The 24,085-nt window shown below is 35.1% G+C and overlaps 2 protein-coding genes across 3 annotated transcripts; both read right to left on the bottom strand.

The window, feature by feature from the left end:
- Window positions 1-739: 739 nt before the first annotated feature.
- Window positions 740-10,669, bottom strand: LOC100853199 (uncharacterized). 2 transcript variants are annotated; one of them, XR_009464538.1, is made up of 5 exons: window positions 8,291-9,750; window positions 4,864-7,084; window positions 3,426-3,568; window positions 993-2,188; window positions 740-849 (listed from the first exon to the last, which is right to left on the bottom strand). XR_009464538.1 is itself a non-coding variant. In XM_059733930.1 (5 exons), exons 1-3 carry the CDS (start codon window positions 10,667-10,669, stop codon window positions 6,506-6,508), a joined length of 1,077 nt encoding a protein of 358 aa, XP_059589913.1. In that variant the 3' UTR covers window positions 1,439-2,188; window positions 3,426-3,568; window positions 4,864-6,505. The 2 variants fall into 2 exon arrangements, 1 of the variants encoding a protein (XP_059589913.1); XM_059733930.1 differs by lacking the exon at window positions 740-849 and adding an exon at window positions 10,348-10,669 and having other exon boundaries at window positions 1,439-2,188; window positions 8,291-8,466.
- A 730-nt stretch (window positions 10,670-11,399) lies between these two features.
- LOC100258690 (probable LRR receptor-like serine/threonine-protein kinase At1g74360) lies at window positions 11,400-15,365 on the bottom strand. The gene is made up of 2 exons (XM_002281568.5): window positions 14,896-15,365; window positions 11,400-14,788 (listed from the first exon to the last, which is right to left on the bottom strand). Exons 1-2 carry the CDS (start codon window positions 14,957-14,959, stop codon window positions 11,547-11,549), a joined length of 3,306 nt encoding a protein of 1,101 aa, XP_002281604.2. The 5' UTR covers window positions 14,960-15,365; the 3' UTR covers window positions 11,400-11,546.
- Between the last annotated feature and the right edge of the window lie 8,720 nt (window positions 15,366-24,085).

The following is a 24,085-nucleotide window of genomic DNA, read 5'->3' as shown; positions in this document are numbered from 1 at the left end:
TATGGTTTTGGTTTTAATGTCGGTTATTCTTTGCTTTATATTCCGAAAATTACGACTTCATTCTATATATATATATATGGCATTCATATTGGTATCCTTAGTAGATCAGTTGGTGGTTATCACAGTAAACACGCCAAATGGGAAAGCCTATTTCACATAGGCGGTTATACTCAACAATGTCTTTTCCCTTACGGCAAGTTTACGAAATGGTCACGTTCATGTCATTATCTACAAATGGGAATTCTTTATGCATTATGATGTTGGGTCCCGAGTTGTGCAAGGTATATATGATTTGCCTAGCAATTGTTGAACTTTCTCTAATGGGAGGGAGCTAGGAGGAATCACAAAGCTACAAAGCCTCTGATATGGCATTACAAAGCATGGAGAACCCGTGACATTCATTAAGCAAATAAAGAATCCATTTCATGATAGTCTAGCATCAAGCATTACATGGGGGCAATAAGAAAAAAGATTCATATGTTGCATTTTGACACAGTTCATCATACATCATTCAAAATCCAATCACGGGTTTCAGTGAGGTGTTTGGTGGAACAGGTAATGTGCATATTTTTAATGAAGAGTTAGCAAGATATGACACGTTGATAGCAAATCATTCCATTCATTCATTGAATGCCACAAGGTTTGAATTCGACATAAAATCCTAAACATAAAGCAGTAAGATTTGATTCAAAAAGTTAAAGACACAAGGTCAATGAATTAGAGGAAATGCTCATACTTGACTACGCGTTGTCGGTCAGCACCTCTGGAAGCAAACACACCATTGTTTGACCTTCTCTCTCAGTTGGTTTTTCCAGTTGAAAAATTAGGAACCTACTGATTGGCAAAAGGCTGCAGTATTGTAAATAATTTAAAATCAGAAGTATAATCAGAATATAAACTTATGCAATGAGCTAAGGCCTAAGGAAGATGCTTGAAAATAAGAAAAATAACATAAGCTTTCTGTTTTCATTTTTCAGAAAACTTTTGGATACCTGTTGATTCGAAGCATTTACATGGTTTACTAAAGATATGAATCCATTTGAAAGTAAGATTGTCATAGCTGCTCCTGAGTAGCCCATATCATTGCTAGGTACAAGTCCTCATTATGATCTTCTATCCAGGATTAGAGATCAGTACATAACAAGATGGTCCATACAGCTGGCTGTATCAGCAGGTTGGTTCATGCATCACATTTTCTGCATTGGGGCCATATTTTGGATGGATGAAAAATGTGTTTAGCATTTTGAAATAAGGGCTGTGTTCAGCCATGAGAAATGGGCAGATCCCATTTCCCATGTGCTTATGCCTCAATTCCTAAAGAGCTGACCCAGTAGTGCTGAATCTTCTTGTCCCAGAAAATTCATTTAAGCAGTATTCCTAGGGCCCTGCAGCAACTTGTTTTACAGCAACAATTTCATATTGAAATGCAAAATCTATCTGTTGCAACTCCCAAATCAACTGGTACATGAATATAAGAAAAACGGTTCTAAACAAAAAATCCAGCCTTCTTCTCTAACATTCACTTCCAAAACAAAAGAGTTTATCAAACACATCAATTAAGTTAGTTTCCTTGTTAATAATCTTACACTTCGCTAGATAATCTCCTACTTTCTTTCCAGTTTGGCTTTGGCAATGCAGCCTAATTGTCCTCCAACACCATCTTTTTTCCCTTGGCAGCATGAAGGTTAAGGATATGCCTTTTGCTTTCAAGATGCTGATTGAATGCGTCCATGCACCAAATTTTACACACTTTGCAGTACTTATTCATCTGGTTCGCTATTTCTCCACCATCTGTCCCATGTAGTTCCACAGCTTGTGCTCTGGACTGGTGCTTCTTACCTTTTAAGTGATCTTTGAATGAGTTTTTATTCATGCACCAAATTTTACACAATTCGCACCATAATCGTTGTTTTGCTCCCTCTTCTCCAATGCCCATACTAGGTGTCAAGTTTTGTAGTCTATCCTTGTGCTTTTGACCTAGTAAGTGTTGCTTGAGACTATTGGCACCTGAGCAGGGGACTTGACAGACTTTGCAAAATAAGTCATCCCTTTGTGTCTTAAGTGTGTTACTATGATCAACGGGTTGCAGCATTTGACGTGGTTGGCAATTGAAGCTGCTAGTTGGTGCTTTTCTCTTTATTCCTGAAAATTTTGAGCCTGAACTTGGCCTTGGACTTGAAGATGGCACCTGTTATAAGTAAATACAGAGGTCCACAAGATGAAAGAACTGAGTTCAAGAATTTTGTCCTGGTGGTTCGTCAACATAAAAGGCTTTTCTGTAAGAAGAAATATAAAAATTAAAACACATACACACACACATTAATCATATAAGAAATTCCACATTCTAAACCAGTAAACAAACATATGAAAGCTTAGGGGATATTATACAGCAAGATCTTATTGGAGCAGCAGGAGTTGGGTGGTGGAATAAATCTTAGTCATCAAAAAAGAATGTGACATCACCGAAACTACAACCATGGTTAATTGCCTGCAGGGCTTGTTGATGCAGCTCATTGCCAGTTGATTGTAACTTTGTGCTTGCTCTGAAATTAGCATCTGAAACAAGACTAATCTCCATCTGATTGTGTGGAAAAAAAAAAAAAAAATCCATCTCCTATCTAATTTTTCATGTAGCAAAATCATGTAAGTACCATTTTGTCCTTCAACATCATGAGTTATTAGGGACCTGTTTCAACATTCCACTAAATGGAATGGCTCCATTGCCTTCTAAATAGCATTTGAAGGTACAAATCAATCATCATGAGTACACCCATTAAAGAAGATGAGAGCACTATCTTTTCATTATAATTTTTATCATATTTGACATTTTCTGTAACAAACCCAGCCAAGATGATGATGGATTTGCATGGAAAAAACAGGATGCTTGAATGTGCCCCAAAAACATCTAGGCCACAAGAGTGTCACTAGAACACTTCTGTCCACATGAGCAATCATCACGGGAAGAAATAAGTGTAACTCAACAAGGAACCTTAACAGAGGTCAGTATAATTTGATGAACTCCAGGGGAGATGGGTGCAATTTTTGGAAGCTTAGGGCATGTCTTCTAACTTTATCACATGTTAACTCTATGCTCAAAATTGTAATTAAAAACTGAATCATCTGACAAAATTCATCTCGCTAACACACACACTACCATCCAATTCTGACAGCAAAACCAAAAATTATTATGTGACAAGCAGAGTACTAAACAACCATCACTAGTTCAAGATTCTATAAGATGAAGATTATTATGAAGAAGATGGCACTTGCAACTTGCACCTTCCTCTATCACAAAAAGAATTCCTTATTAGGATTAGAAATTTAGAACTAAATACATATTTTTAGTCATTAACAGTGACACATAATCAAGAGTAAAACCGCCTCATGGAAAAAAGGGAAAAAAAAAAAATAGAATGAGTCCTCACCGGGTTTTCCCTGGAGACTCCACCATGTAATTGCAACAGTAACCTGTCTACTTTCTTCCGATATGCCAGCTCCCTTTTCATGGCAAGCTCCAATGGCATAACTTCCCCCCTCCCACCGTCCATTTATCTTTTAATTATTTCTTCTGCAATGTTTCAAATGCAAGTCATATATTAAACATAATCGAAGTCCAAATAACCTTTAAAGTTGGAGGTAAAAAGAGAAGCTCAAATATAATTATCTAGATAACCATGGAGGAAAGGCACTATGATGTCAGTAAGAATAGTTTCAAAATTTACAATAACCAAATCCAAAAATCAAATGAGAACAAGAAACAACAAACAAGTGAGAGAACTTCAATGCATTTTTGCACTAAAAATAAGAGACTAAAAGAATTTCAAGCTATTAAATGCTAAAACTTATGTCACTCATGCTGGCCATTATAAGCTGGTTAGATCCAATTTTATATGATGACAATCAGGATTGAGTAGAAACCAAAATTTGATTTATAGAGGTTTAACCATTCAATTTGAATTTATTGTACAAATACCCTGAAAATTTTCTACCAGCCATAGATTAAAAATTAGGTGCGGAAATCATCAAAGCAAGCAAATTATACCTAACAATACTCATTTCCCAGAAAAGAATTGCAGGAAAATGGAGAAGTATAAGAAAATCTTGGATCCATAGAAATCATTAATAACAGAGAACTCAGCCCAACAATCAGCTGATCTAGAAAGTATACAAACAAATGATATGGTTGGTTGCACCCCATCTTTGCTTAGGTGCTCTTTGATAACAATTTTCTTTGCCCATTACAAAAAAAAAAAAAAAAAAATCACATAATTTTGAAGCTCATTTTTTTACCAAGTAAAGGATAAAATAGTACCACTCAGGGTCCTGATAATTATGATCACACTCCTAAGAATTATACAAGTGAAGTTTTGAAAGCAACACTCCCCCTTGTCTACTAAAAGTGTTCAGGGAAATAGTGAAAGACAAAAAACACCCTTCCATCTCTCACCCTTCTTCCTCACCAAAATCCCAACCCTAACCCTGTCCCTATTCCTAACCTTGCAACAATTTTTATTTCTAGAAATAATAATAATAAAGAAATAAATGAAGAAGGTAGGACAGAGAAGAAAAAAGTGGAGGAGTGAATTTGGGATGACGAAGAAATGAATTTAAGGTGAGAAGGAGGATTTAGGACTAGGGTTTGTTTGGAAAATTGAATCGGAGCAAGCAATGAAGAAGAAGAAAAAGATGGGTAAGTTTTTGTGCCCATCTTTATCATTTTCCAATCGCGTGATTCAGAATGGACCCACCAACAGGAGGCATATGTGTTTAAAATAAAAGCTGAAGGTGGGAGTGCAAAACCCAATTCAGACGTAAAATGGAAAGGAGAAAGAAAATCCTGGAAAGGGACATGGAACATCTTACCCTGATGGTCATGCCCATTCTGTTCTGCTTCTGAACGTGATGTGGAAACTTGTAGCTTCTAAGAAAGATGTTTTGACTTCTGGGGTACTCCTGTTCATTGCCAGTCCAGTCCAACTGCTTTAACCAAAAGCACTTAATGCTATTAAAGACGTGGGATCAGTTCAAGATGAATAGCCAATTCCAACACTCATTCAATGGAAATATCTGTGCCAAAAACTGAGTAATTCCCACTACCTCTCACTTCTTAAAAATTGTAATTATAATCTCTTTTTTTTTTCTGAAAAAAAAAATGTGATTTCATGTCAAATGGGCATCAAGAAAATGATGGTTATTTTTCCAAACAGGGAATTATCATCCCTGTTGATCAAATAACCCATGAAATTGGGTTAATTATTAGATTCTCGGGCAGGTGTGGGTGAACCCCACCTATATTAGTTGGTTTAGCTTTAGTTGCTCAAATTGGAGCCACTGCAGGACAACAAAAAATATCAGCTCAATTAAGCAACAGTATCATCATGAATCCCAAATCTTATCCAATCAGCTGAGGCCTTTAATGTACTCGCCCTTAAGAAAAGAATATGGTGAAACAACTTTTTGCAGCAATGTCAATGGCTATGGAAAAATAAAGGAAGATGCTTAAAATAAGAGAAATAACATGGGTCTGTCATTGATTTGTTTTCTTTTGCGACACTTTTAGAAAACATGGAGGATGGGCAGGTGGGCACCCTTTTCATAATCTAACACGTTCACTGAACACATCCTCATTATTTGTGTTTTTCTTTCTGAGTTCTGAAAGATGCTTGTTTCAGCTTTAGCAGGTTGGTTCATGCATTTCCTGTACTGGGTCCATATTTCAGATGGATGGAAAACATATTTAGCATTCTCAAATCAAGCCTGTGTTCAGTCATGAGCAATGGGGATATATATGCCTTGCTATGTAAAGAGCAGACCTGGTGGGACAGGATCGATTCTTCTCGGCCCCTCAAACTCAATCAAGATATCATGCTTGAGCCATGCAGACACAAAAACAGGATATATGTATATCAATCATTCAAAACATTCCTTTGATCTTTGATCTCTGGATAGGGAATGAACGAACCTGAGTCCATTTTTGCTTTTCGTTTTGAATAAGGTATGGATCTTCTAAGGCTATGGAGGGCACCACCTCTTACTGAATTCTCTCTGACGATGGGAGCGGGAGTGAAACAGGTCTATTCTTATTTCAAATGATGTGATCAAATGAACAAACACTTAGCCTTTGGATTTATACCCTCCTGCCTTAGGGACCATACCCTTTGGCTATTGGGCCTCACGAGTCTTAGGTCCATCATTTAAGGCCCGTAATGGCGATGAGCTCTACACATAGGTGGCCCATACTCTCGATCAAATAGAAATCGTATATATATGGATAGCTAAATCCTGAATAATTGTTAATATAATGCAGGTCCATATTTATTCTATCATCTGGTTCTATAACAAGAATTTTACATTGAAGACTGAAACCTAAGAGTTTTAACTTGCATCAGAGAAAAACATGGCTGAACAATAAATCCTACCTTCTGTGTGACAAAACATTAGCTTCAAAACAAGGAGTATGAACCGGTTAAACTACTCTCTACACTTCAATAGATGATCTCCTACTTCAGTTCTTTCTAGTTGAGCTTTGGTCCACAGCCAATCCTTTCCCTTTTGCCGTCCTTTTCTCTTCAAAGGTGTGGAGGTTAAGGATGTGCTTTTTGCCTTTGAGGTGCTGATTGAATGCATACTCATCCATGCACCAAAGTTTACACAGTTCGCAGTACAGTTTTACCTGATTTGTTTTCCTTTGGCCTTCTTTCCCACCTAGTTCCAGCTCTTGTACGTTGTCTTGATGCTTTTTACCTTTGAAATGCTGTTCGAGTGAATATTTGTTAATGCACCAAATTTTGCACAAGTCACACCATTTTCTGGTATTTGCATCCTCTTCTCTAATGTTTCTACCAGATTTCAAGTCAAGTGTGTCCTTGTGCTTCTGACCTATCAGATGCTGCTTGAGATGAAAAGAGCTTGGGCATGCCACTTGGCAGACCTTGCAAAATAAGTCATCTTTCCTGTTTCCAAGTGTGTGACTACTATAAAGCAGTTGCAGCTGCTGAGGTGGAAGGCACTGGGAGGTCCTAGTCGGTGTTTTTCGCTTTGGTCCTGATAAGCTTGGCCCTGAACTTGGACTTGAAGATGGCACCTGTTATGAGCAAATGGTGTACCACAAGATTAAAGAACTGAGATAAAGAAGCCTGTCCTGGTAATGATTCAGTAACACAGAATTCTATACAATAAAACATACAAGTAGAAGGAAGATCACATCAGAAAAACACTGGACACTCAAAATTAATAATACAAACATATGGAAGCTTTATAGGTACTTGGATAGCAAGAGTTTGACGTGTTGGTAATCTTAATTATCAAAAGATAATGTATGCTCATGGACACTATGACCATGGTTAATTGCCTGCAGGAGCTTATGGGGCTGCAGTACTAAATTTCTATACCTTTGTGCTGCTTGTGAAAATTAGCAGCTCAAACAACACCAACCTCCATCTGGATTTAGTACAAAAGCAAGCTCACCTCCTATCTAATTCATGTAGCAAGTGCATGCAAGTACCGCTTTGTCCTTCAACAACACGAGTAAATATGGGTGTGTCTTGACATTCCATTGACATGGAATGGCTCTATTACCTTTTAAGTGGGCATTTGAAGTTACAAATCAATCATCAAGAATATACCATTGAAGAATATGAGTGCCCTCACTATACATGATCTCACTGAATCATGGCTAGGATTCCATGAAATGATAGTTTACCCTTTTATCATAATGTTTTTGGTTATATTTGACATTCATGTAACAACCCCATTCATGATCATGGATTTGCACTTGAAAAACAAAATGACACAAAACAAATTGTCTTCTAGAATGATCTTAAGGAGGAGAAACAAGTGCAGGTCAACATGGAACCTTCAGGGAGGTTAGTAATATTATTTGATAAACTGCAGGGGAGATAGGTGCAATTTTTGGAAACTTGAGACACATGTTTTTATCTTTTCAAAACCATAATTTGTTTTTTAAAAGGCTGCAGAAAATCATAATTAAAAACTGACCCATTTGGAAATTTTCATTTTACAAGCACATGTTGTGCTCCAATTCTGCCAGCAAAACCAAGATGTAAATTAGGTGAGAAGCAGAACTCTACAGTTATCACTAATCCAAAATTCTATGAAGTAATGGTTATGGCTAAGAAAATGACACCTCCACTTTCATTTATCATAAAGATAATTCCTTGTAGTTAAGAAAGCATACAAAACTAGAACTAAATATGCTTTTGTAGTTATCAATAATAACACATAATCAAGGGTGAAACAGCTTCATGGAAAAAGTTGAATGAACCCTCACCTGGGAAGAGAAAGGGTCTTCCCTAGATTCACCACCATATAGTTGCGACAACATCATCTCTACCTTCTTTCGATATGCAGACTCTCTCTTCATTGCAAGCTCTAATGGCATAACATCCCCCCTCCTCCCATCATCCATTCTTTTTTTTTCAGTTACTTCTTCTGAGATCCTTTCAACTGCAAACAATATATTAAACATAATCAAAGCACAAAATAACCTTAAAGTTGATGCTAAAGAAAAAAAAGTCTCACAAACATGTTAACCATGGGGACAAGGCACTATGATTTTTATAAGAATAGTTCCAATACTTGCAACAAGAATATTTGGAATTCTGAAAAAGAGAAGAAAACAAAACAAAAAATAACAATTGAAAATTTCATTGCACTAACGAAAAGAGGCTAGGAAGAATTTCTAGTTAGAAATACTAATGCTCTTGATCATAAAAGTTGGCTTTCATGCTAAAAACTAAAATTATCTGAACACGGTAAATGAATCTCTACAACCATAATTGATTTAAATGGATAAAACCCAAAACAGAGGAGATAAGATATTCATCCCTCTAATGAATAATACACAGTGTGCAAGCATATGGTATTCTCAAAAGAAAATGATACATGCCATATTTTCAATTATTTCTCAAACACTCTTAAAAAAACACCTCAAATTTGTTCCAAAAAATAATTCGTTTTCAGAACAAATTCTCAAAAACTGTTTTCAATCAAAAAATAGTAAAAAATGTTTTGTAAGTTGGGAAACTATTTTCTATTTAAAAACAGAAAAACTATTTTTAACAATGATTTCTAAAGAGAATCTTCATCTTTAGAAGTAGAGTATGGGAAGGTACTAACTTCATTGCAAAGCATACCCTCTGTGTGGAGGACTAGGTCCACTTTGAGATTATGACCACAAAGATTGTAGTTGAAATTGTTCCTCTTTTCAAGTTTACTCAATCAAATGACAACAAGAATCAATATTTGATTGAATTATCATAGTTTCCAAATAACAAATAGACATTAGTAAAGCTATTTGGCCTCCTATCTCAAGGATGATTTTTTTTTTAGAATTTTTTTGATCGGTAATCCTACCTCAAGGATGAATTACAATCATTTTCTAATCAGAATAATTAACTAGGAAGCTGAGAGGATTGGAACTGTGTCTTGCAATGTGCATAGTGCACATAAGCCCTTAAAAATAAATTGTATAGAAGATATTTAAACCAAACACATCACAGCAATTATCTGATATAGTAGATGTATAAACTAATCAGTCAGTATAGGAAAGCTCAGATTCATGGACTAAGGAAAGGTGTGAAGTCTTGAAGCAAAATTGTCATGCTTTCAGTGAAGATGAAAAATATACATAAACAATAAAATATTCTAGAAATATACATAAACAAATCATATTTCCTAGGGAAAACAAATTCCAGGAAATTAGAGGAAAGCAAAAGGAAATTGCCTAGCAGTCACTAAAAACAAAAATTCAAAAACAACCCAGTAAAAACATCTGATCCAGAACATAATAAAGATACATGCTCCTTTTCTGGGAAATTTCTGAGAAATGAAGGAAAAGAGCAAGGCAAATTTGAACAAAACTTATGGGTTCAACCATTTTAGTTCATTTTCCCCCTTCCAGCTGTAAAAAAACAAAAACCTAACCAAACCCAAATCCACCACCATACATTTTGGCTAGGCCACTGCAGAACACTCCAAAACTTGACCAAGATGCTATAAAAATTCAACAAATTCAACAATTTTCAACAGCTGTAACACAGCAACAGTATAACTCCACAAATTCAACAATTTTCATATAATCAAACCCATTTATCCACTTATTTTTTATGAAAATGATGTCTATAAAAATGCTAAACAGCTCCCAAAACTGAAACGAAAAATATGATTATTCATACAGAGGCTCTGATGCTTATAATAAAGCTCACTTTCCCAAGAAAACAAAGTCATAGAAAAAATGATAGAAGAAAAAAGGGGGGGAATCTTGGAAAGTTACACAGTGATGAAGAAACTAGAATGCCATGAAGTTCTGCTGTGCTGCTCTCTCACCTTGAGGGTCTGAAGGTGAGAGCAATGGATAAATGGGAAATGGCAGTTGGGACGAAGGTGTTTTTGGTGAATAGAATGGGACTTCAGGGGCATTATTGTCATTTCGATTGGCCCATACTTCTTTCCGGCAACCATGGCACGGGAGCTGTGATTCGGTACGTCCCGACTCCCAACTACTGGAATGCCTTTTTATTTTTTTTAAATAATTATTCATATTTATTTGGTGTGATATTCTGGAAGGTTCAGTGTTGGCTTCTTCTCTTTGGTCCTTGTTCCTTGTGCGACTGGCAACTAGGGCACACATCCACAGGACCACATCCATTTCTTAAAAGTCGGTCAAGCCATTATATATTGCAGAGCAATTATATGAGGAAATGTCTCAGTCAAATTACTTCACAAAATTAAAGAATATAAATGTATCTGCAATCCCCTTGAATATTGCAGAAAATGCTCATGCTTATGACACAAGCTTGAACAATTGAAGAGTAAAAGGGAAGCAAATGATAATTGCAGGTATTGAATAAAAAGCATCTACAAAAAAACGTTTTTGTGACTGGTAATTGGTTACAATTACTAATCAATCAAGCCACTTATCCTTGAAGATAGGTTAAGCAGGGGTTGTCTTGACTCTTGGGTGGGTGTGGGTGAAGCCCCACACACTACATTTGGTTTGGCTTTAATTCCTCAGATTGGAACCATTGTTGGACCACCAAAATTGTGGGTTGAGCTCAAATTGTGGGTCCACCAATATTCTTGGTATCCCCACAACTGCTGCATTTAAGTTGAAGGCAGTTCAGAAAGGGCCAATTTTGGTTAGACCATGCCACAGCCAACAGTCTAACAGGTCCTGATCTCAATCCAGAAAAAGGAGGAATGAAAGTGAAAGAGAGTTACAACCTTGTGTTTGACAGAAGCACGCATGGGCGACCTTTGCCAAACCTCAGCAAACTCTCCAACAAAGCATCAGGTAGCTTAAAATTAAATGTCCTTGGATTCAAACGGTTCTCTAACACCCAGAAAAACTTGTAAAAATCTAACAGAATTGGACAGAGTTTGTGATCAAAATTGAGTAAATTCTTCTTCATAACAACAAATGATGAATGCGTATGTACAAGAAGAATCAAAGCAAGGAAATCTTTACAGATATATTAGACGTGTACGTAAAACCATATGAAAATCAAGGAACCATGAACACCTTCTCAAGTCTCCAATCCAGACATTTCAGAACTAGGAGGAGAGGACCCATAACTGAAATCCTGTTGGGTGCTCAAAATCGTGATCAGCATAGCTAGCACCTCCTTCATATTAGGCCTTGCCTGTGGTGACTCCGCTGTGCATTTTATCCCAATTCGAAGCAGCTCACGCATCTCCTCCGCCCCCTCAGCCAGCCCAGATCCCAACATCACGACCGGTATCACTGCTCTACTCAGCCCTTGCCTCCCATTTCCCATGACCCGTCTCGCCCACTCCACCAAGCACTCTTCCCCCCCATCCAGGGCATGTCTCCCAGTAGCTAGCTCCATTGACAGCACCCCAAAACTGTACACATCGCCTTTTGTAGTGGCTTGCCCTGTCTGTCCATATTCAGGTGCAACATAACCAACTGTCCCGGCCACCATCGTCGAGACATGGCTATTCCCATCATCAACAACTCTAGCTAGACCAAAATCAGTGACCCGGGCCTTCCCATTCCTGTCTAGCAAAACATTGCTGGCCTTGACATCCCGATGAACAATAGCAGTGAAGCACTCATGGTGCAGAAAGACTAGTGCCCGTGCCACATCAATTGCTACATCAAGACGCCGCCTCCATGTTAGTCTCATCCGATCTGAAATCAGATCCTCCAAGCTCCCTCCTTCCATGTACTCATATACCAGCAATTTTTCTGATCCATTAAGGCACCACCCATAGAGTGTTACAAGGTTGGGATGAGGCCAACCAAGGCCATTTCCACTTAGGACCTCCATTTCAGCCCGGAACTCCTTTTCCCCTTCAATGCCATCCCTTTGTAGCTTCTTCACAGCTACTTCCCTTCCATCAGGCAGAACCCCTCTGTACACTGTGCCAAATCCACCTTTCCCAATAATTCTACTGTCCGAAAAGTTACATGTGGCCATCAAAATATCAGCATATGTGAACGCTGTTTTGTCCAGACGGATGACCTTCACAGCACCTGACAACCATGGTGATGAAACTTCGGAACTTGATGCAAAATCGTGTCTATACTTGGAATCATCTAATAGATATCCTGATGAATCAACTGGGTTTTTCAAAAGAACGCAGACTAGAAGTGACACAAGTCCACACATGATGAAAGCCACTGTTAGAGTTAAAAACACAAAAGCTGAAGTAAATTTTTGTTTTGGCTTCCCATCCGATTTCGCAGTGGGCGGAGGGTGATTTGAGGGGTTGCCAATGAAGGGTGGAAGTACCAATAGTGGGTCACCAAGGAAGGACTCTTTCTCAAAAGTTGCCAATTGCCCAGTCGATGGGATTACACCTGAGATCAATGGATTGTATGATATGTTGAACTTGTTCAACTCACTCAAGTTGTTGAGGCTGGTTGGAAATGTACCAGAGAAGTTATTGGATGACAAATCCAGATTTTGTAAGCACCCAAGATTGCCGATTTCCATGGGAATTTCACCTGAAAAATTGTTCTCGGACAAGTTTAGGACTACAACTGGCAATTGCCCTATCGCAGGAGGAAGTTTTCCATAGAACTTATTGGCAGCCATCTGGATGAGACTAAAGTTCTGCATATTCCTTATTTCTGGAGGGACCTCACCTGAAAACTGATTCCCACTGATCTGAACGTAACCCGAAATTTGAAGTGTCCGCACCTTAGAACCAGTAAGGCACATTGGGAAAAGGCCATGCCCTTTAAGCAAATTATCCCATAAGCTTCTACAGCTCCTTCTTGTGAGGAGTGTATACGCAAAACTGAATGGAGGATAATTTGCTGGAATCCACCTCATCATCACTTGGCACTCACCTGAACCAGCAGGGATTCCCCTGTTTTTTCTATTCATTTCAAAGGTTGGGAATGGATTTCTCCCAATAGTTGTCAACTCCGGAGGAATTTTCCCAGAAAATTGGTTGTTGGCCAGGTTTAACCACAATAAACTAGTGCAATTTCCTATCTCAGGAGGAATTTCCCCAGAAAACCTATTGTTTGCCAGCATTAACCACAAGAGAGAGTTCAACTTTCCAATAGTACTGGGTATTGAACCGTTTAGGCTATTGAAGGAGAGATCCAGGGCTTGTAGGCGCCGGATGTTTCCAAATTCTGGTGGTATGCTTCCAGAAAACTGATTGTGGGCTAGAATCAAGAACTCCAAACTCGGCATTTCTGAGAGCTCAACCGGTAATGGACCTGAGAAATTGTTGAAGCTCAAGTCCAATCGGGAAATATTGGATAACTTGAGAATTCCAGATGAATATATACCCCCAGTGTATGAATTAGTATGCAATACAAGAAACCTGACCTGCTTGAATTTCCCAAAAATTTCCTGAATCTCTCCCCCAAAATTGTTCTTGCTCAGATCCAAAAATGCCAAGCTACTCAAATTCAGTAGGGACTCTGGAACCTGCCTTGAAAAATTGTTGTTCCCCAAGAACAAACCCTCAAGACTCGAAAGTGATCCCAGTTCTGGGGGAATTGGCCCTGTGAAATGGTTTCCCCACAGATTTAAAATGCGCAGGCTTGTGCAATTGGCAATCTCTCCCGGAACCTCTCCCCCGAAACTGTTCTTCGACAATTCCAGCAGGCCCAGTGCACAAACCCCACCAAAAATGGAGGGTGAAACCACCCCACCAAACCTGTTTTCCGACGCCGAAAACTGCTGAAGCCTTGCGAACCCCTGCCATATCTCCCCACTGAAATTGTTGGAGCTCAAATCCAGATACTTCAAACTCTTGCACTCGTCGAAGCAATTGTCGATGCTCCCAGTGAAATTATTCTCAGAAATGTTTGCAAGAACCAATCTGTCACAAACTGCTGGAAAAGTCAACTGAATTTCGCCACCAATCCTATTGATAGACAGATCAAGAACCTCCAAACTCTTCAACCCCGTCAAGTTCAGTTCATCATTAATGATATTGTGCGACAGGTTGAGATATACAAGGCTTTCACACCGCCTCAGGTCCGCCGGAATCCGGCCACCCAGAGTGTTTTTCGACAAATCAAGATGAGAAAGCTTTGTCAATGCGGAGAAGTTGTGGAAAATTTCACCTGAAATACTATTATCTGAAAGGTTGACACTGATCACCCTCCCATCATTGCTGCACAAAATTCCAGGCCAATCACATGGATTCCAACTACTTAAATTCCACTCCTGGTATCGCCCTCGATTCACTTGATTGTTATCCTCTAGAAATTTTTTCAGACTCAGCAGAACTTCTCTGTCAGTCTCCAGAGAATCTCCAGCCACAATTCTGCCTGAAACACAAGTCTAACAACAATCATCCTCTCGAAATGCTCAAAACTCATATTTTCATAATAATTCTGTCAAGAAACACGACACAAACTCAAAATTAAATCATCACCTGTGATCAAGACTAGGGAAATCATTAACCCGACAACCCGGATATCAGTTTCCTCGTCCCGCATGATCAGCTTCTTCTTCTTCTTTGCAAATTTACAAGAATCATGAAATTAAAACATGATCAAAGTGCAGAAATTGGAGGTATATTCAAATGTGGTTGGAGCACTGTTGCTTGCAGATGGACCAAAAACCAAGCTTGGAAATCTATATTGTCTTTTGTTAAAATTTGTGTTGTTTTTTAATGGTGGGAGTAAACCGACTAAATTAGAAATAATGGGCTGTTTAGGGCTCATTTTTCCTTTTGATGAATATAGTATTGTAGTTTGGTCCACGGCAAATGCAAAAGTGGGACGAAGAAGGGGAGAGAGGGGGCGGTCGAGCCGCCCATGTTGACCGGTTCAAGAATAGCGGCTTGGCTTTTGACTCTAAGAACAAGAAGGCACAAGGCAATTGAGTTTATGCTTTCACGTCAAGCTCATTTTGGGCTCTTCTAGAATCTAGACTTATATTTACCAGTCATTTCAATTGTCCAAAAAAAAAATCAGTTTCAGTCCGTTGTTTCTTGGTGGTTGGGTACATTGACCTTAGGAAATTATCATATAGAATGCAACCTCCGGTCCAGTCTCCCACCCCGAGGCTCAAGTCGATATGGATACAAGTAGTCGATTAATATCATCTTCATAAGAGTTCCTATTATGGTTTGATCGGGTTTGATCGGATCCTATAGTTTTCATTCATGGATGTGATATTTCATTAGAAAATAAATTTTAAAAAATAAAAATAGAAAAATACCTGATGAGAAGATAATTGTCTATCCTGATTCCTAATCCTAAGTCCAAGAAACCTTGGACCCTGGAATAATAAATGCTCAATCATCGGATTCGAAATAGATCAAATCTCCATTCCCAACATGGATTCTCGTTCTGCCATGTTCTTAATTTTTAAAGTGTTTGAGAATTTCAAGGTTGCTTGTGAAAGAACCAATGACATGGAAACATTCTTTCACTTTGGGATTTTAAAATGAAAAAAAAAAAAATGTAAATTCCCAAGCTGCCCCATGACATGGCATAGGATCAGGTTCCCTTTCTTTATTGGAACGTACACAACTCCAATTGCACTTTTTGAAAATTATTACCAACTTCACGTGCACACATTTTTTCATTTTTGACATGGTGCCCTTTATTATCCATTCATTCTCCTTTTTCTTTTCCAATATATTAAAATAAAATTATTTGAAGCTCTTATTTGATATCCTTATCATATTCAATAGATGAGAAAGTAACTCCACATATTACTTGTATTATTATTCAAAAGAAAATATTTATTAAATCGAGAATGAGTTATTAGACGGTTGAGTATCATAAAAAATTTAATCTATCCTTATTAAATGCTAATTAATTTTCAAATGAAATAGTTAAAATTCAATTTAAGAATTAATGTCAAAACGAAATATCATAAGTTCCATCTACGTAATCCTCCTCTCAAAGAAGAGGTTGTTGAGTAACTGAGAATAAATTATTTAAATAATGATGATCGAGGATAATTTGAGATGAACAAAGCCTTGCCCAAGATTTACTATTTTTATGTTTTTGAAAACTTTTTACTTTTTTAATAAAAGGTCAAACTCAAATTATTCCTTCTAATTATTCTTTAAATTAATAAAAACTTAATCATACTTCAATAGATTTAAAATAAAAAAGATGGTAAAAACGTTCACTCTATATCAGATATGATTTTTATCGTTTAAAATTTAATATTTATAATTATCTTTTTAGTTTAACTATTTAAATTTTTTTTCCCAAAAATCTATGTAATAATCTTCCTATTGGAAAAAAAAATTAAATTTTGAAATAACAATTCTTGATTGGCTGGAGGGTCAAATACTTTGAATTGAAAGTTGAAACCCAAAACACCGACAAAAATGGAAAATACAAGAAGTTATATGGGAATGGGTAGTTGTTCCGTACAACAAGGTAAAGGCGTAATTCAACCAATTTTAAAGAGTGGGGCCTGCCGGCCTTGGATTTTGGGTACAAGATGCCACGTGTCTACATAAAGTAAAAAGAATTAAAAGAGAGTCCAAGATGCCAATCAAAGGAGCCTTGGCCAATTTGGTCAACACCTCATTTTAAAATCATTACAAAAGCCCTTTATTCTTTGTCTGTGGGTGTAATGTCATGCATTTCTATTTTTATTATCTATTGTTGATTTGTTAATAATAAAAGTGTTGCCAAGGAAATTCTAACCTATGTTTTTCTATACATTGAAAATAGAAACATTTTGTTCTTTTTTTCTCATTAAATTTCCATTATACTTTCATTTGAATTTTTATTAAATCTATGGTTACATTATTATCTTGAGAGAAAAATAAAAAGATTAATTTCACCGGCTACTTATCTTGTTAAAAAAAAATGTATTTAATAAAATTTCAAATCATTGAAGATGAAGAGTTTGTTTGAGAGTGATTTTAAAAAGTATTTTTTTTATCATTTTTAATATTTGAAAAATTAAAATTTATAAGTGTTATAAAAATTAAAACATTTCCTAAAATTACTATTGAATACATTCTAAATATATTTAGTGGGTGTTTGGTAAACTAATTTAATAATTTAAAGCGATTTAATAACTTGATTTAAGTCCTTAAATAAATTAAGTATGTTTGATAAAATAACTTAATGATATGATTTAAAGTTAAAAACAACAAGTAATAAAAAATAAAAACTTATTTTTAAGTCTATATCTTCATTTTACTTTTTTATCATCGTTTATCTTAATTATTTTCATACTGGAGTTAACATATCTTTTCCATTTCCATTCAAGAATTCTTATGTATTTCCACGCCATTTTGAGACCCCAAAAAATGGACAAATTCCTTTCAAGACAAAATTTGTAACTTGTTATTCTTTTACTTAGCAGACATTACCTCTGTTAAAAAGATGATTCATTCGGATCGACATGAGAGTCCAACTACATTGCATTGTCAGAATTCATATTGTATATTTTAAAAAAAGAGAGGTTCACCTCCTTGCTTCTCTCATGGTACAATCCTCTTTCCATTGAGCCCCTTTCACTACTTCACAACTTCCATTATTACTTGATCTCTTTTATCTTAATTATAATTTATAAGGATAAAAATGATTTGTAATAAATTTCAAATTAATTTTATCAAACAACATTAATACTTAAAGTAAGAATTAAATAATATATTTTAAATTAATAATTTAAGTATAATTTAATTTAAAATTAACTTAAGTTATTAAGTAATAATATTAAGTTTTATCAAATAACCCGTTACCTATATCGTAAAGGGACGAATAAAATTAATGACTCCGAAGATATGAAAGATGGCAATATGATATGACTATGATATTTATAAATGTCAATTTCTAAGATCATATAGATTTAGCATTAAACCACCCACACCCTCCACCCCAACTACCAAGAAGAAAAGTCCTTACGAATGTAACAAAAAAAAAATCACAAATGTAAGCAAATAAAACAAGAATAATGCCCCCTGTCCCCCTCCCACAAAAAAAATCAACACAAAATTCAAGAAAAAGTGGTGTATGAGATTGAATAGTGTACGCATATTGTACTAGTGGACAATAACGGGTCAAAAGAAAGGGATGTTTTCCTCCACGGAGCCTTGTCCCTTTTCCTCTTTCATTAGTTTATTTTAAAAAATATTGTTAATGAAGGCGTCTAAACCTATGGGCTTGTTTGGGAAGTGTATTCAGAATTAATTCTAAATAATAGTTTTTTAAAACTATTTTTAAAATGGGTTGATAATGTGAAATGCCTTTTATATATATATATATATAAATTTTTTTAATCTATTTTTAAAATTTTTAATTGTGTTTTATATGTATTATTTTGCCAACTAAAAAATGTTTTCCAAAATATATTATCTTTTGTTTTTAAGAAAACAAAACATATTTTGTTATTATTTTTTGGTTTTGAAAAGCAAAAAACCATTTTAAAAAACAATTATCATGACGTAAAAAAATTTAATGAGTGTTATTATATAATAAACAGAAGAGAGAAATTTTATTTTATTTATTTAGAAAATAAGATAATTAAAGAACGAGAAAAAACTATTCGACATTATCGTTCGTTAACATTTTCTTTATCTAAAAAGAAGAAAAAGAAGAAAAAGAAAAAGGAAAAGATATTTTTCTTTTTTTAAAGTTTTGGTTATTTTTAGACCAACATGCAGGACACGTGTAGCCAATCCTACACCCTTCTTAGCATTAATAAAATTAGAGTCAATTTTAGGGGTCTATTGTCAACCATTACACTAATCAAACTTGGTGGTCCTTTCACAAACTGACAATGACTTTACTAATTAAATATTAAACCTTTTTCAATTACACTAATTTAATCTAATTCTAAGAGTTCCAAATTCCAAGCAAAAGAGGGTTAAATATGTCATTAAATTTTATAAAAATAAAAAAGTTGCAAATAAGCAAAAGTTTGTGGGTCCAAAATTCAAATATGAAAGTCATTGGGACGTCAGATCAGTGAATTTATTTACAAGAATATATGTTCTTAGAAAATTACAGGCAAGCTTAGTTCCTTCATGTCTAAGAATCTTTATCCGATTTGCTTTCAACTACTTATGATAAGATTAAGCAAAATATTCTTTAATTACTATTGTTTTAAATGGACAGTAGAATTGACCTTAATTGTAATTATTTTATTTTTAGTGTCTTTTCATCGTGATAAGACCCTTCATTTGTCTAGTTCGGTAGATGATTATCCTAATATTGAATTATTAAAAATTCAAATTATGTTTGATTCCTGATAAAATATTAAGAAAAGAAAAAATTATTAAAAAACATAATTTAGTTATATTTAGTTATATTATAAAAAATAATAAAGAAAATAAATTTTGATTAAAATTAATTATAAACTTATATATTTTAAAATTATTTAATCTTTATATTTATAAGTTAAAATAAGTAAAATGAGTTTGAAGTATCAAATAAAAATAATTTATTAAGCTTTAATTTTTTTTTTTTGTATTTTCTTTTCTTCAAATTTTTCAGGAATCAAACATAGTCTAAATGTTTTGATTTAGGTTCTATTTATTTGTTTTTAAAAATTAAATCTTATTTTCAAATATTCCGTTGGCATAAAAAAAAATTAATTATATTTAAATTCTAAATAGCCATCTTAAATTGATTTATATTCGTAATTTAAAAAAATACCTTTTTTTTTATATATATAGAAAATACTCTTAAGAAGCATGGTATGCATATTAAGTTCAAATTTTGCAAGCTTAACCATTTAGGAAAATTAAAAATTCAACATAGTATCAAAACTTGATTTTACGGAGAGTGGTAATTCAACATGATATCGAATCTTGGTTATGGTCAACTCACACCACCTGACAATTTGCATGTTTTCCATTTGGCATCTCTCTCCCTAATTTGTATGTGGGCCAATGTCGTATATAAATCTTATAATTGAATCATACATTGATTGTTTCGTAATAAAAATTATTGAAAGTAAAGTCTAAATTTGCTACATGTTGTTGGTCCATAGCATCCTAAGCCCAAGGTTTCGAATTTTCTTATGTTGTATTTAATAGAGGACTCATGGGGCGTGACAGTTGGGCTAAAATTGACCCAACATAGAGCCAGAGAAATCATTAATTAAATTAATGTTGATGTGAAATTATGTCAACTTTTTCTAACATAAAGATGCCGCTACACAATGCATTTAGTTCTTTGAATCATCACCCAAGAAACCCTATACTTAGTCAAACTTTAGTTAATACTGCTAACCACTAAGTTGCCCAAGAAAACTTATTGAGCTTTTGAAAATTGTACCCAATTCTCAAGGGCTTCTGAAAGTTGTACAAAAATAATTTTTGAAAATTCGTTATATGAAAAATAATTTTAAAAGTATCATACTTTATAATTTCATGTAAGAAACAAGTTTAATGTAAAAAGATGAGTTAAGTATAAAAGTAAAAAAACGATAAAAGAAAAAGTCATATTTTTATATTTATTTTTTAAATAGTTATTTTAAAATAATATTTTTTAAAAAGAAAAATATAAATATAAATATTTAACAAAAAATTAAGTGAATATTTGATAAACTAACTTAATAATTTAAAATGACTTAATAACTTAATTCAAGTTATTATGTAAATTAAATATGCTTAATAAAATAACTTAATGTTATAATTTAAAAACAACTTTAAATAATAGGTAAATTGATTAATTTTTTCTTAAGTTCATATTTCCATTTTACCTTTTTACCCTTATTTATTATACTTACCTCCACGATCTCCTTTGCAATTTCATGATCTTCTTTGCTATTTCACTACTTCCAGTATTACTGGATCTCCTTTGTTCTAATTAAAGTTTATAAGAATAAATATGTTAATTTGATGATTTAAAATAGTTTTTAAGTTAATTTTATCAATCAACATTAATATTTAAAATAAGAATTAAGGAATAAGTTTTAAATTAATAATTTAAATATAATTTAACTTAAAATAAATTTAAATTATTAAATAATAAGCATTAAATTTTACCAACCATCCCTTCATAACAAAAATTAATTGTATTACATGTCTGCCTAAGGTAAGTTTGTGCTGAAATAAATTATGGGTTTATCTGAAATAACTTTAAATTTCAGCGATTTGTGTTGAAATAAATGGCTAATTTGGCATGAAATCTTGTAGGAACCTGACAATGAAACCAGCAGGAAAGATTAGATATGGATTCACGTGTGCAGGATTAAGACCCACAATCAAAGGGTTCCCCGATCTATTGGTCAAAAAATCCAACTCACTTGATTTTTGGGTCAGCAGGTTCATGTTCATGCACAACTCAAACTCATCCATAAAACGTATTTGAAACCTTAGAATAACAAAGATGGTGTTGGACCATGTCCATTCTTTTCACGTGTGCCAAGTTTTGAAGGGTTTTGGGGTCGAACCCTTTTGTGAAATTCAGTGGAGATGTCCACACCACCATGACTTTTCAATGAAAATCTCAGCAAAATGAAAAAATAAAAAATAAAAAAAAAATAAAAATAAAAATAAAAAAATTGTCCATTGAATTGGTAATCTAACATGCGCATAGACCCACAGACAAAAAGTTTGAATTCAATGGACACAAACATATTTGTCAAAGGGACAACCACGTTTTAGTGCAATGGACAGACCACAATTTTCAGCCCAAATATAAATAAATATGACCACAAAAAAAAAACGTGACCGAGGTGAGAAATATTAAATTTTGTCCCCATGCATATGGGTGGAATGAAAAATGTGGTTCTTATGAAGACCAGACAATGTGGGGTGGAAGCCTGCTAACCATGGAAATTTTGGTTCTGAATGCAGCGTCTTTTTCTTGGAAATGGATGAACCAGCCCTTGATAGGGCTTTTGACCGCATACCCATTTGGAAAAATGCTTCCATTTCATGATATTACTCATGCACTAAACTACAAGGGGGTTGGCCTTTTCAAATGGAGAGCCAGACCAGGAATAGGTTGTGCAGAAGAAAACTCCAGAACTGAATCCTATTCTAAGAAGATAAATTAGATTTGCCTTCAATTTTATCCTGCTTTTCTGATACCTGGGTTCCATATGTGAGATTATGAGCGATGATTAATATCGATAACCTCCAAGGATAGAGTGGGTGTAGAGGAAAATTCCCAGATACAAGTAACAAGCCCATGTGGTATGCAGTTTGGTTGGAAGGGAGTGGGGTGGCAGCAATGGTGCAGTGCTGGAGGTGCATGGGCTACATTGAATCAAGTCTATGAGGAGCAGCCCCATTGGATTGGGGTTATTGTCTATGTTAAAAAGGGTGTTGTCTGTTGTAGTGAGGCTGAGGCATGGTACATGTTAAAGATAAGATACGTTGGAAACCAAGGAGCTGATGAAATGGACCAGGGGAGACCAGATTAGAAAAGGATCAGAATGTGTGAGAAAGGGAGGGGCTGATTTCCTCTTTCCCCTGAGCTCAATGGACACCTAGCGAATGCAACTTAACCCCATGGTCAAGCATGCGTCCCAAGCCCAGCCTACCAAATTGATTCTCAAGAATTCAACACATTATGGTAAGTTTCTTAGTCCCCGAATGGACAGTTTGGATAAGAGACCGCCAGAGAAAAGGCCCACCAAAAACTCAGACAAACTGCTGCCATAGAATGGGCCATCATGGTCGTTCTTGCTTTATGAGAGGACTAGCAAGCAGCTTCCATTAGCTCTTGGGCTTTTAGCATTTTCCCGGGTTCTTTACAGTAAATGCATCCTTTGCCTGCTATATATTGGCTGCACTTCTCATGTACAGTAAACCAAGACAAAAATTAGCCATCTATATATACTAAATAAATTTCCTATTGTGCAGTAGACAAAGTAAAAAATAGTCACCCATCTGATAGATGACTTCCCATGTACACCGTGCAACAGTGATAAAATGACCACTTGTACACCAAAAGAACCTCCCATGTGAAGTGCACAAAAAAATATGTCACAGGGTTCACAAATAAACAACTCCAACAACATCCTTGTCCAAAATGCCATTGGTGAACCCATTGAGAAGAGGAAACTCTAGGAAAAACCTTGAATCAAACGGCTTTACCACCGGCCGCAGAATTTAATTTCAGGCTTGCAATCAAAAGTTGAATTTAAGAAATGTGAATTTAGAAATAAAATAGTTCCCTCAAGCTTATAGACAACTTGCAAGTGATCCATGTTATAAATCTAATCCAACGAGATCACACAAACAGGAAAGAGACTAATTAATGGTGACAAATTGCCATTAATTGACAATTTAATGGCTATAACCATACTTGTTAACTTGTAAAACCTTTTGTGTATCATTTTTTTTTTGTGCATTGTAATTTTTTTATTTTTTATATAGTAAAAAATAAATAGCAAAAAACAAGATTCTCTAGGTATATTGTTAACTTGTAAAGCCTATAGAGTTGGTGTATTGCTTGGAAGTCTGACATTTGCTTCTCTGGATTCTAACAATTTAATGAAGATGATTCAACCATGGTTATCTATTGGGTCTCGGAAAAAGCAAGACCTTAGAAATGGTACACTTATGAGCACAAAATTTCAATATATCTACAAAGTTGGGTTATCATTTTAGATGGATCCCTCACCTAGATAATTAAACTATAGATAAGCTAACTAAGCAAGTTGCTTCCTTGTAAGAC

This window comes from Vitis vinifera, chromosome 17, assembly GCF_030704535.1.
Source record: "Vitis vinifera cultivar Pinot Noir 40024 chromosome 17, ASM3070453v1".
NCBI classification, from domain to species: Eukaryota; Viridiplantae; Streptophyta; class Magnoliopsida; order Vitales; family Vitaceae; genus Vitis; species Vitis vinifera.
The sequence above is the reverse complement of the archived record's forward strand: the minus strand, read 5'-3'. Positions and strand labels throughout refer to the sequence as shown.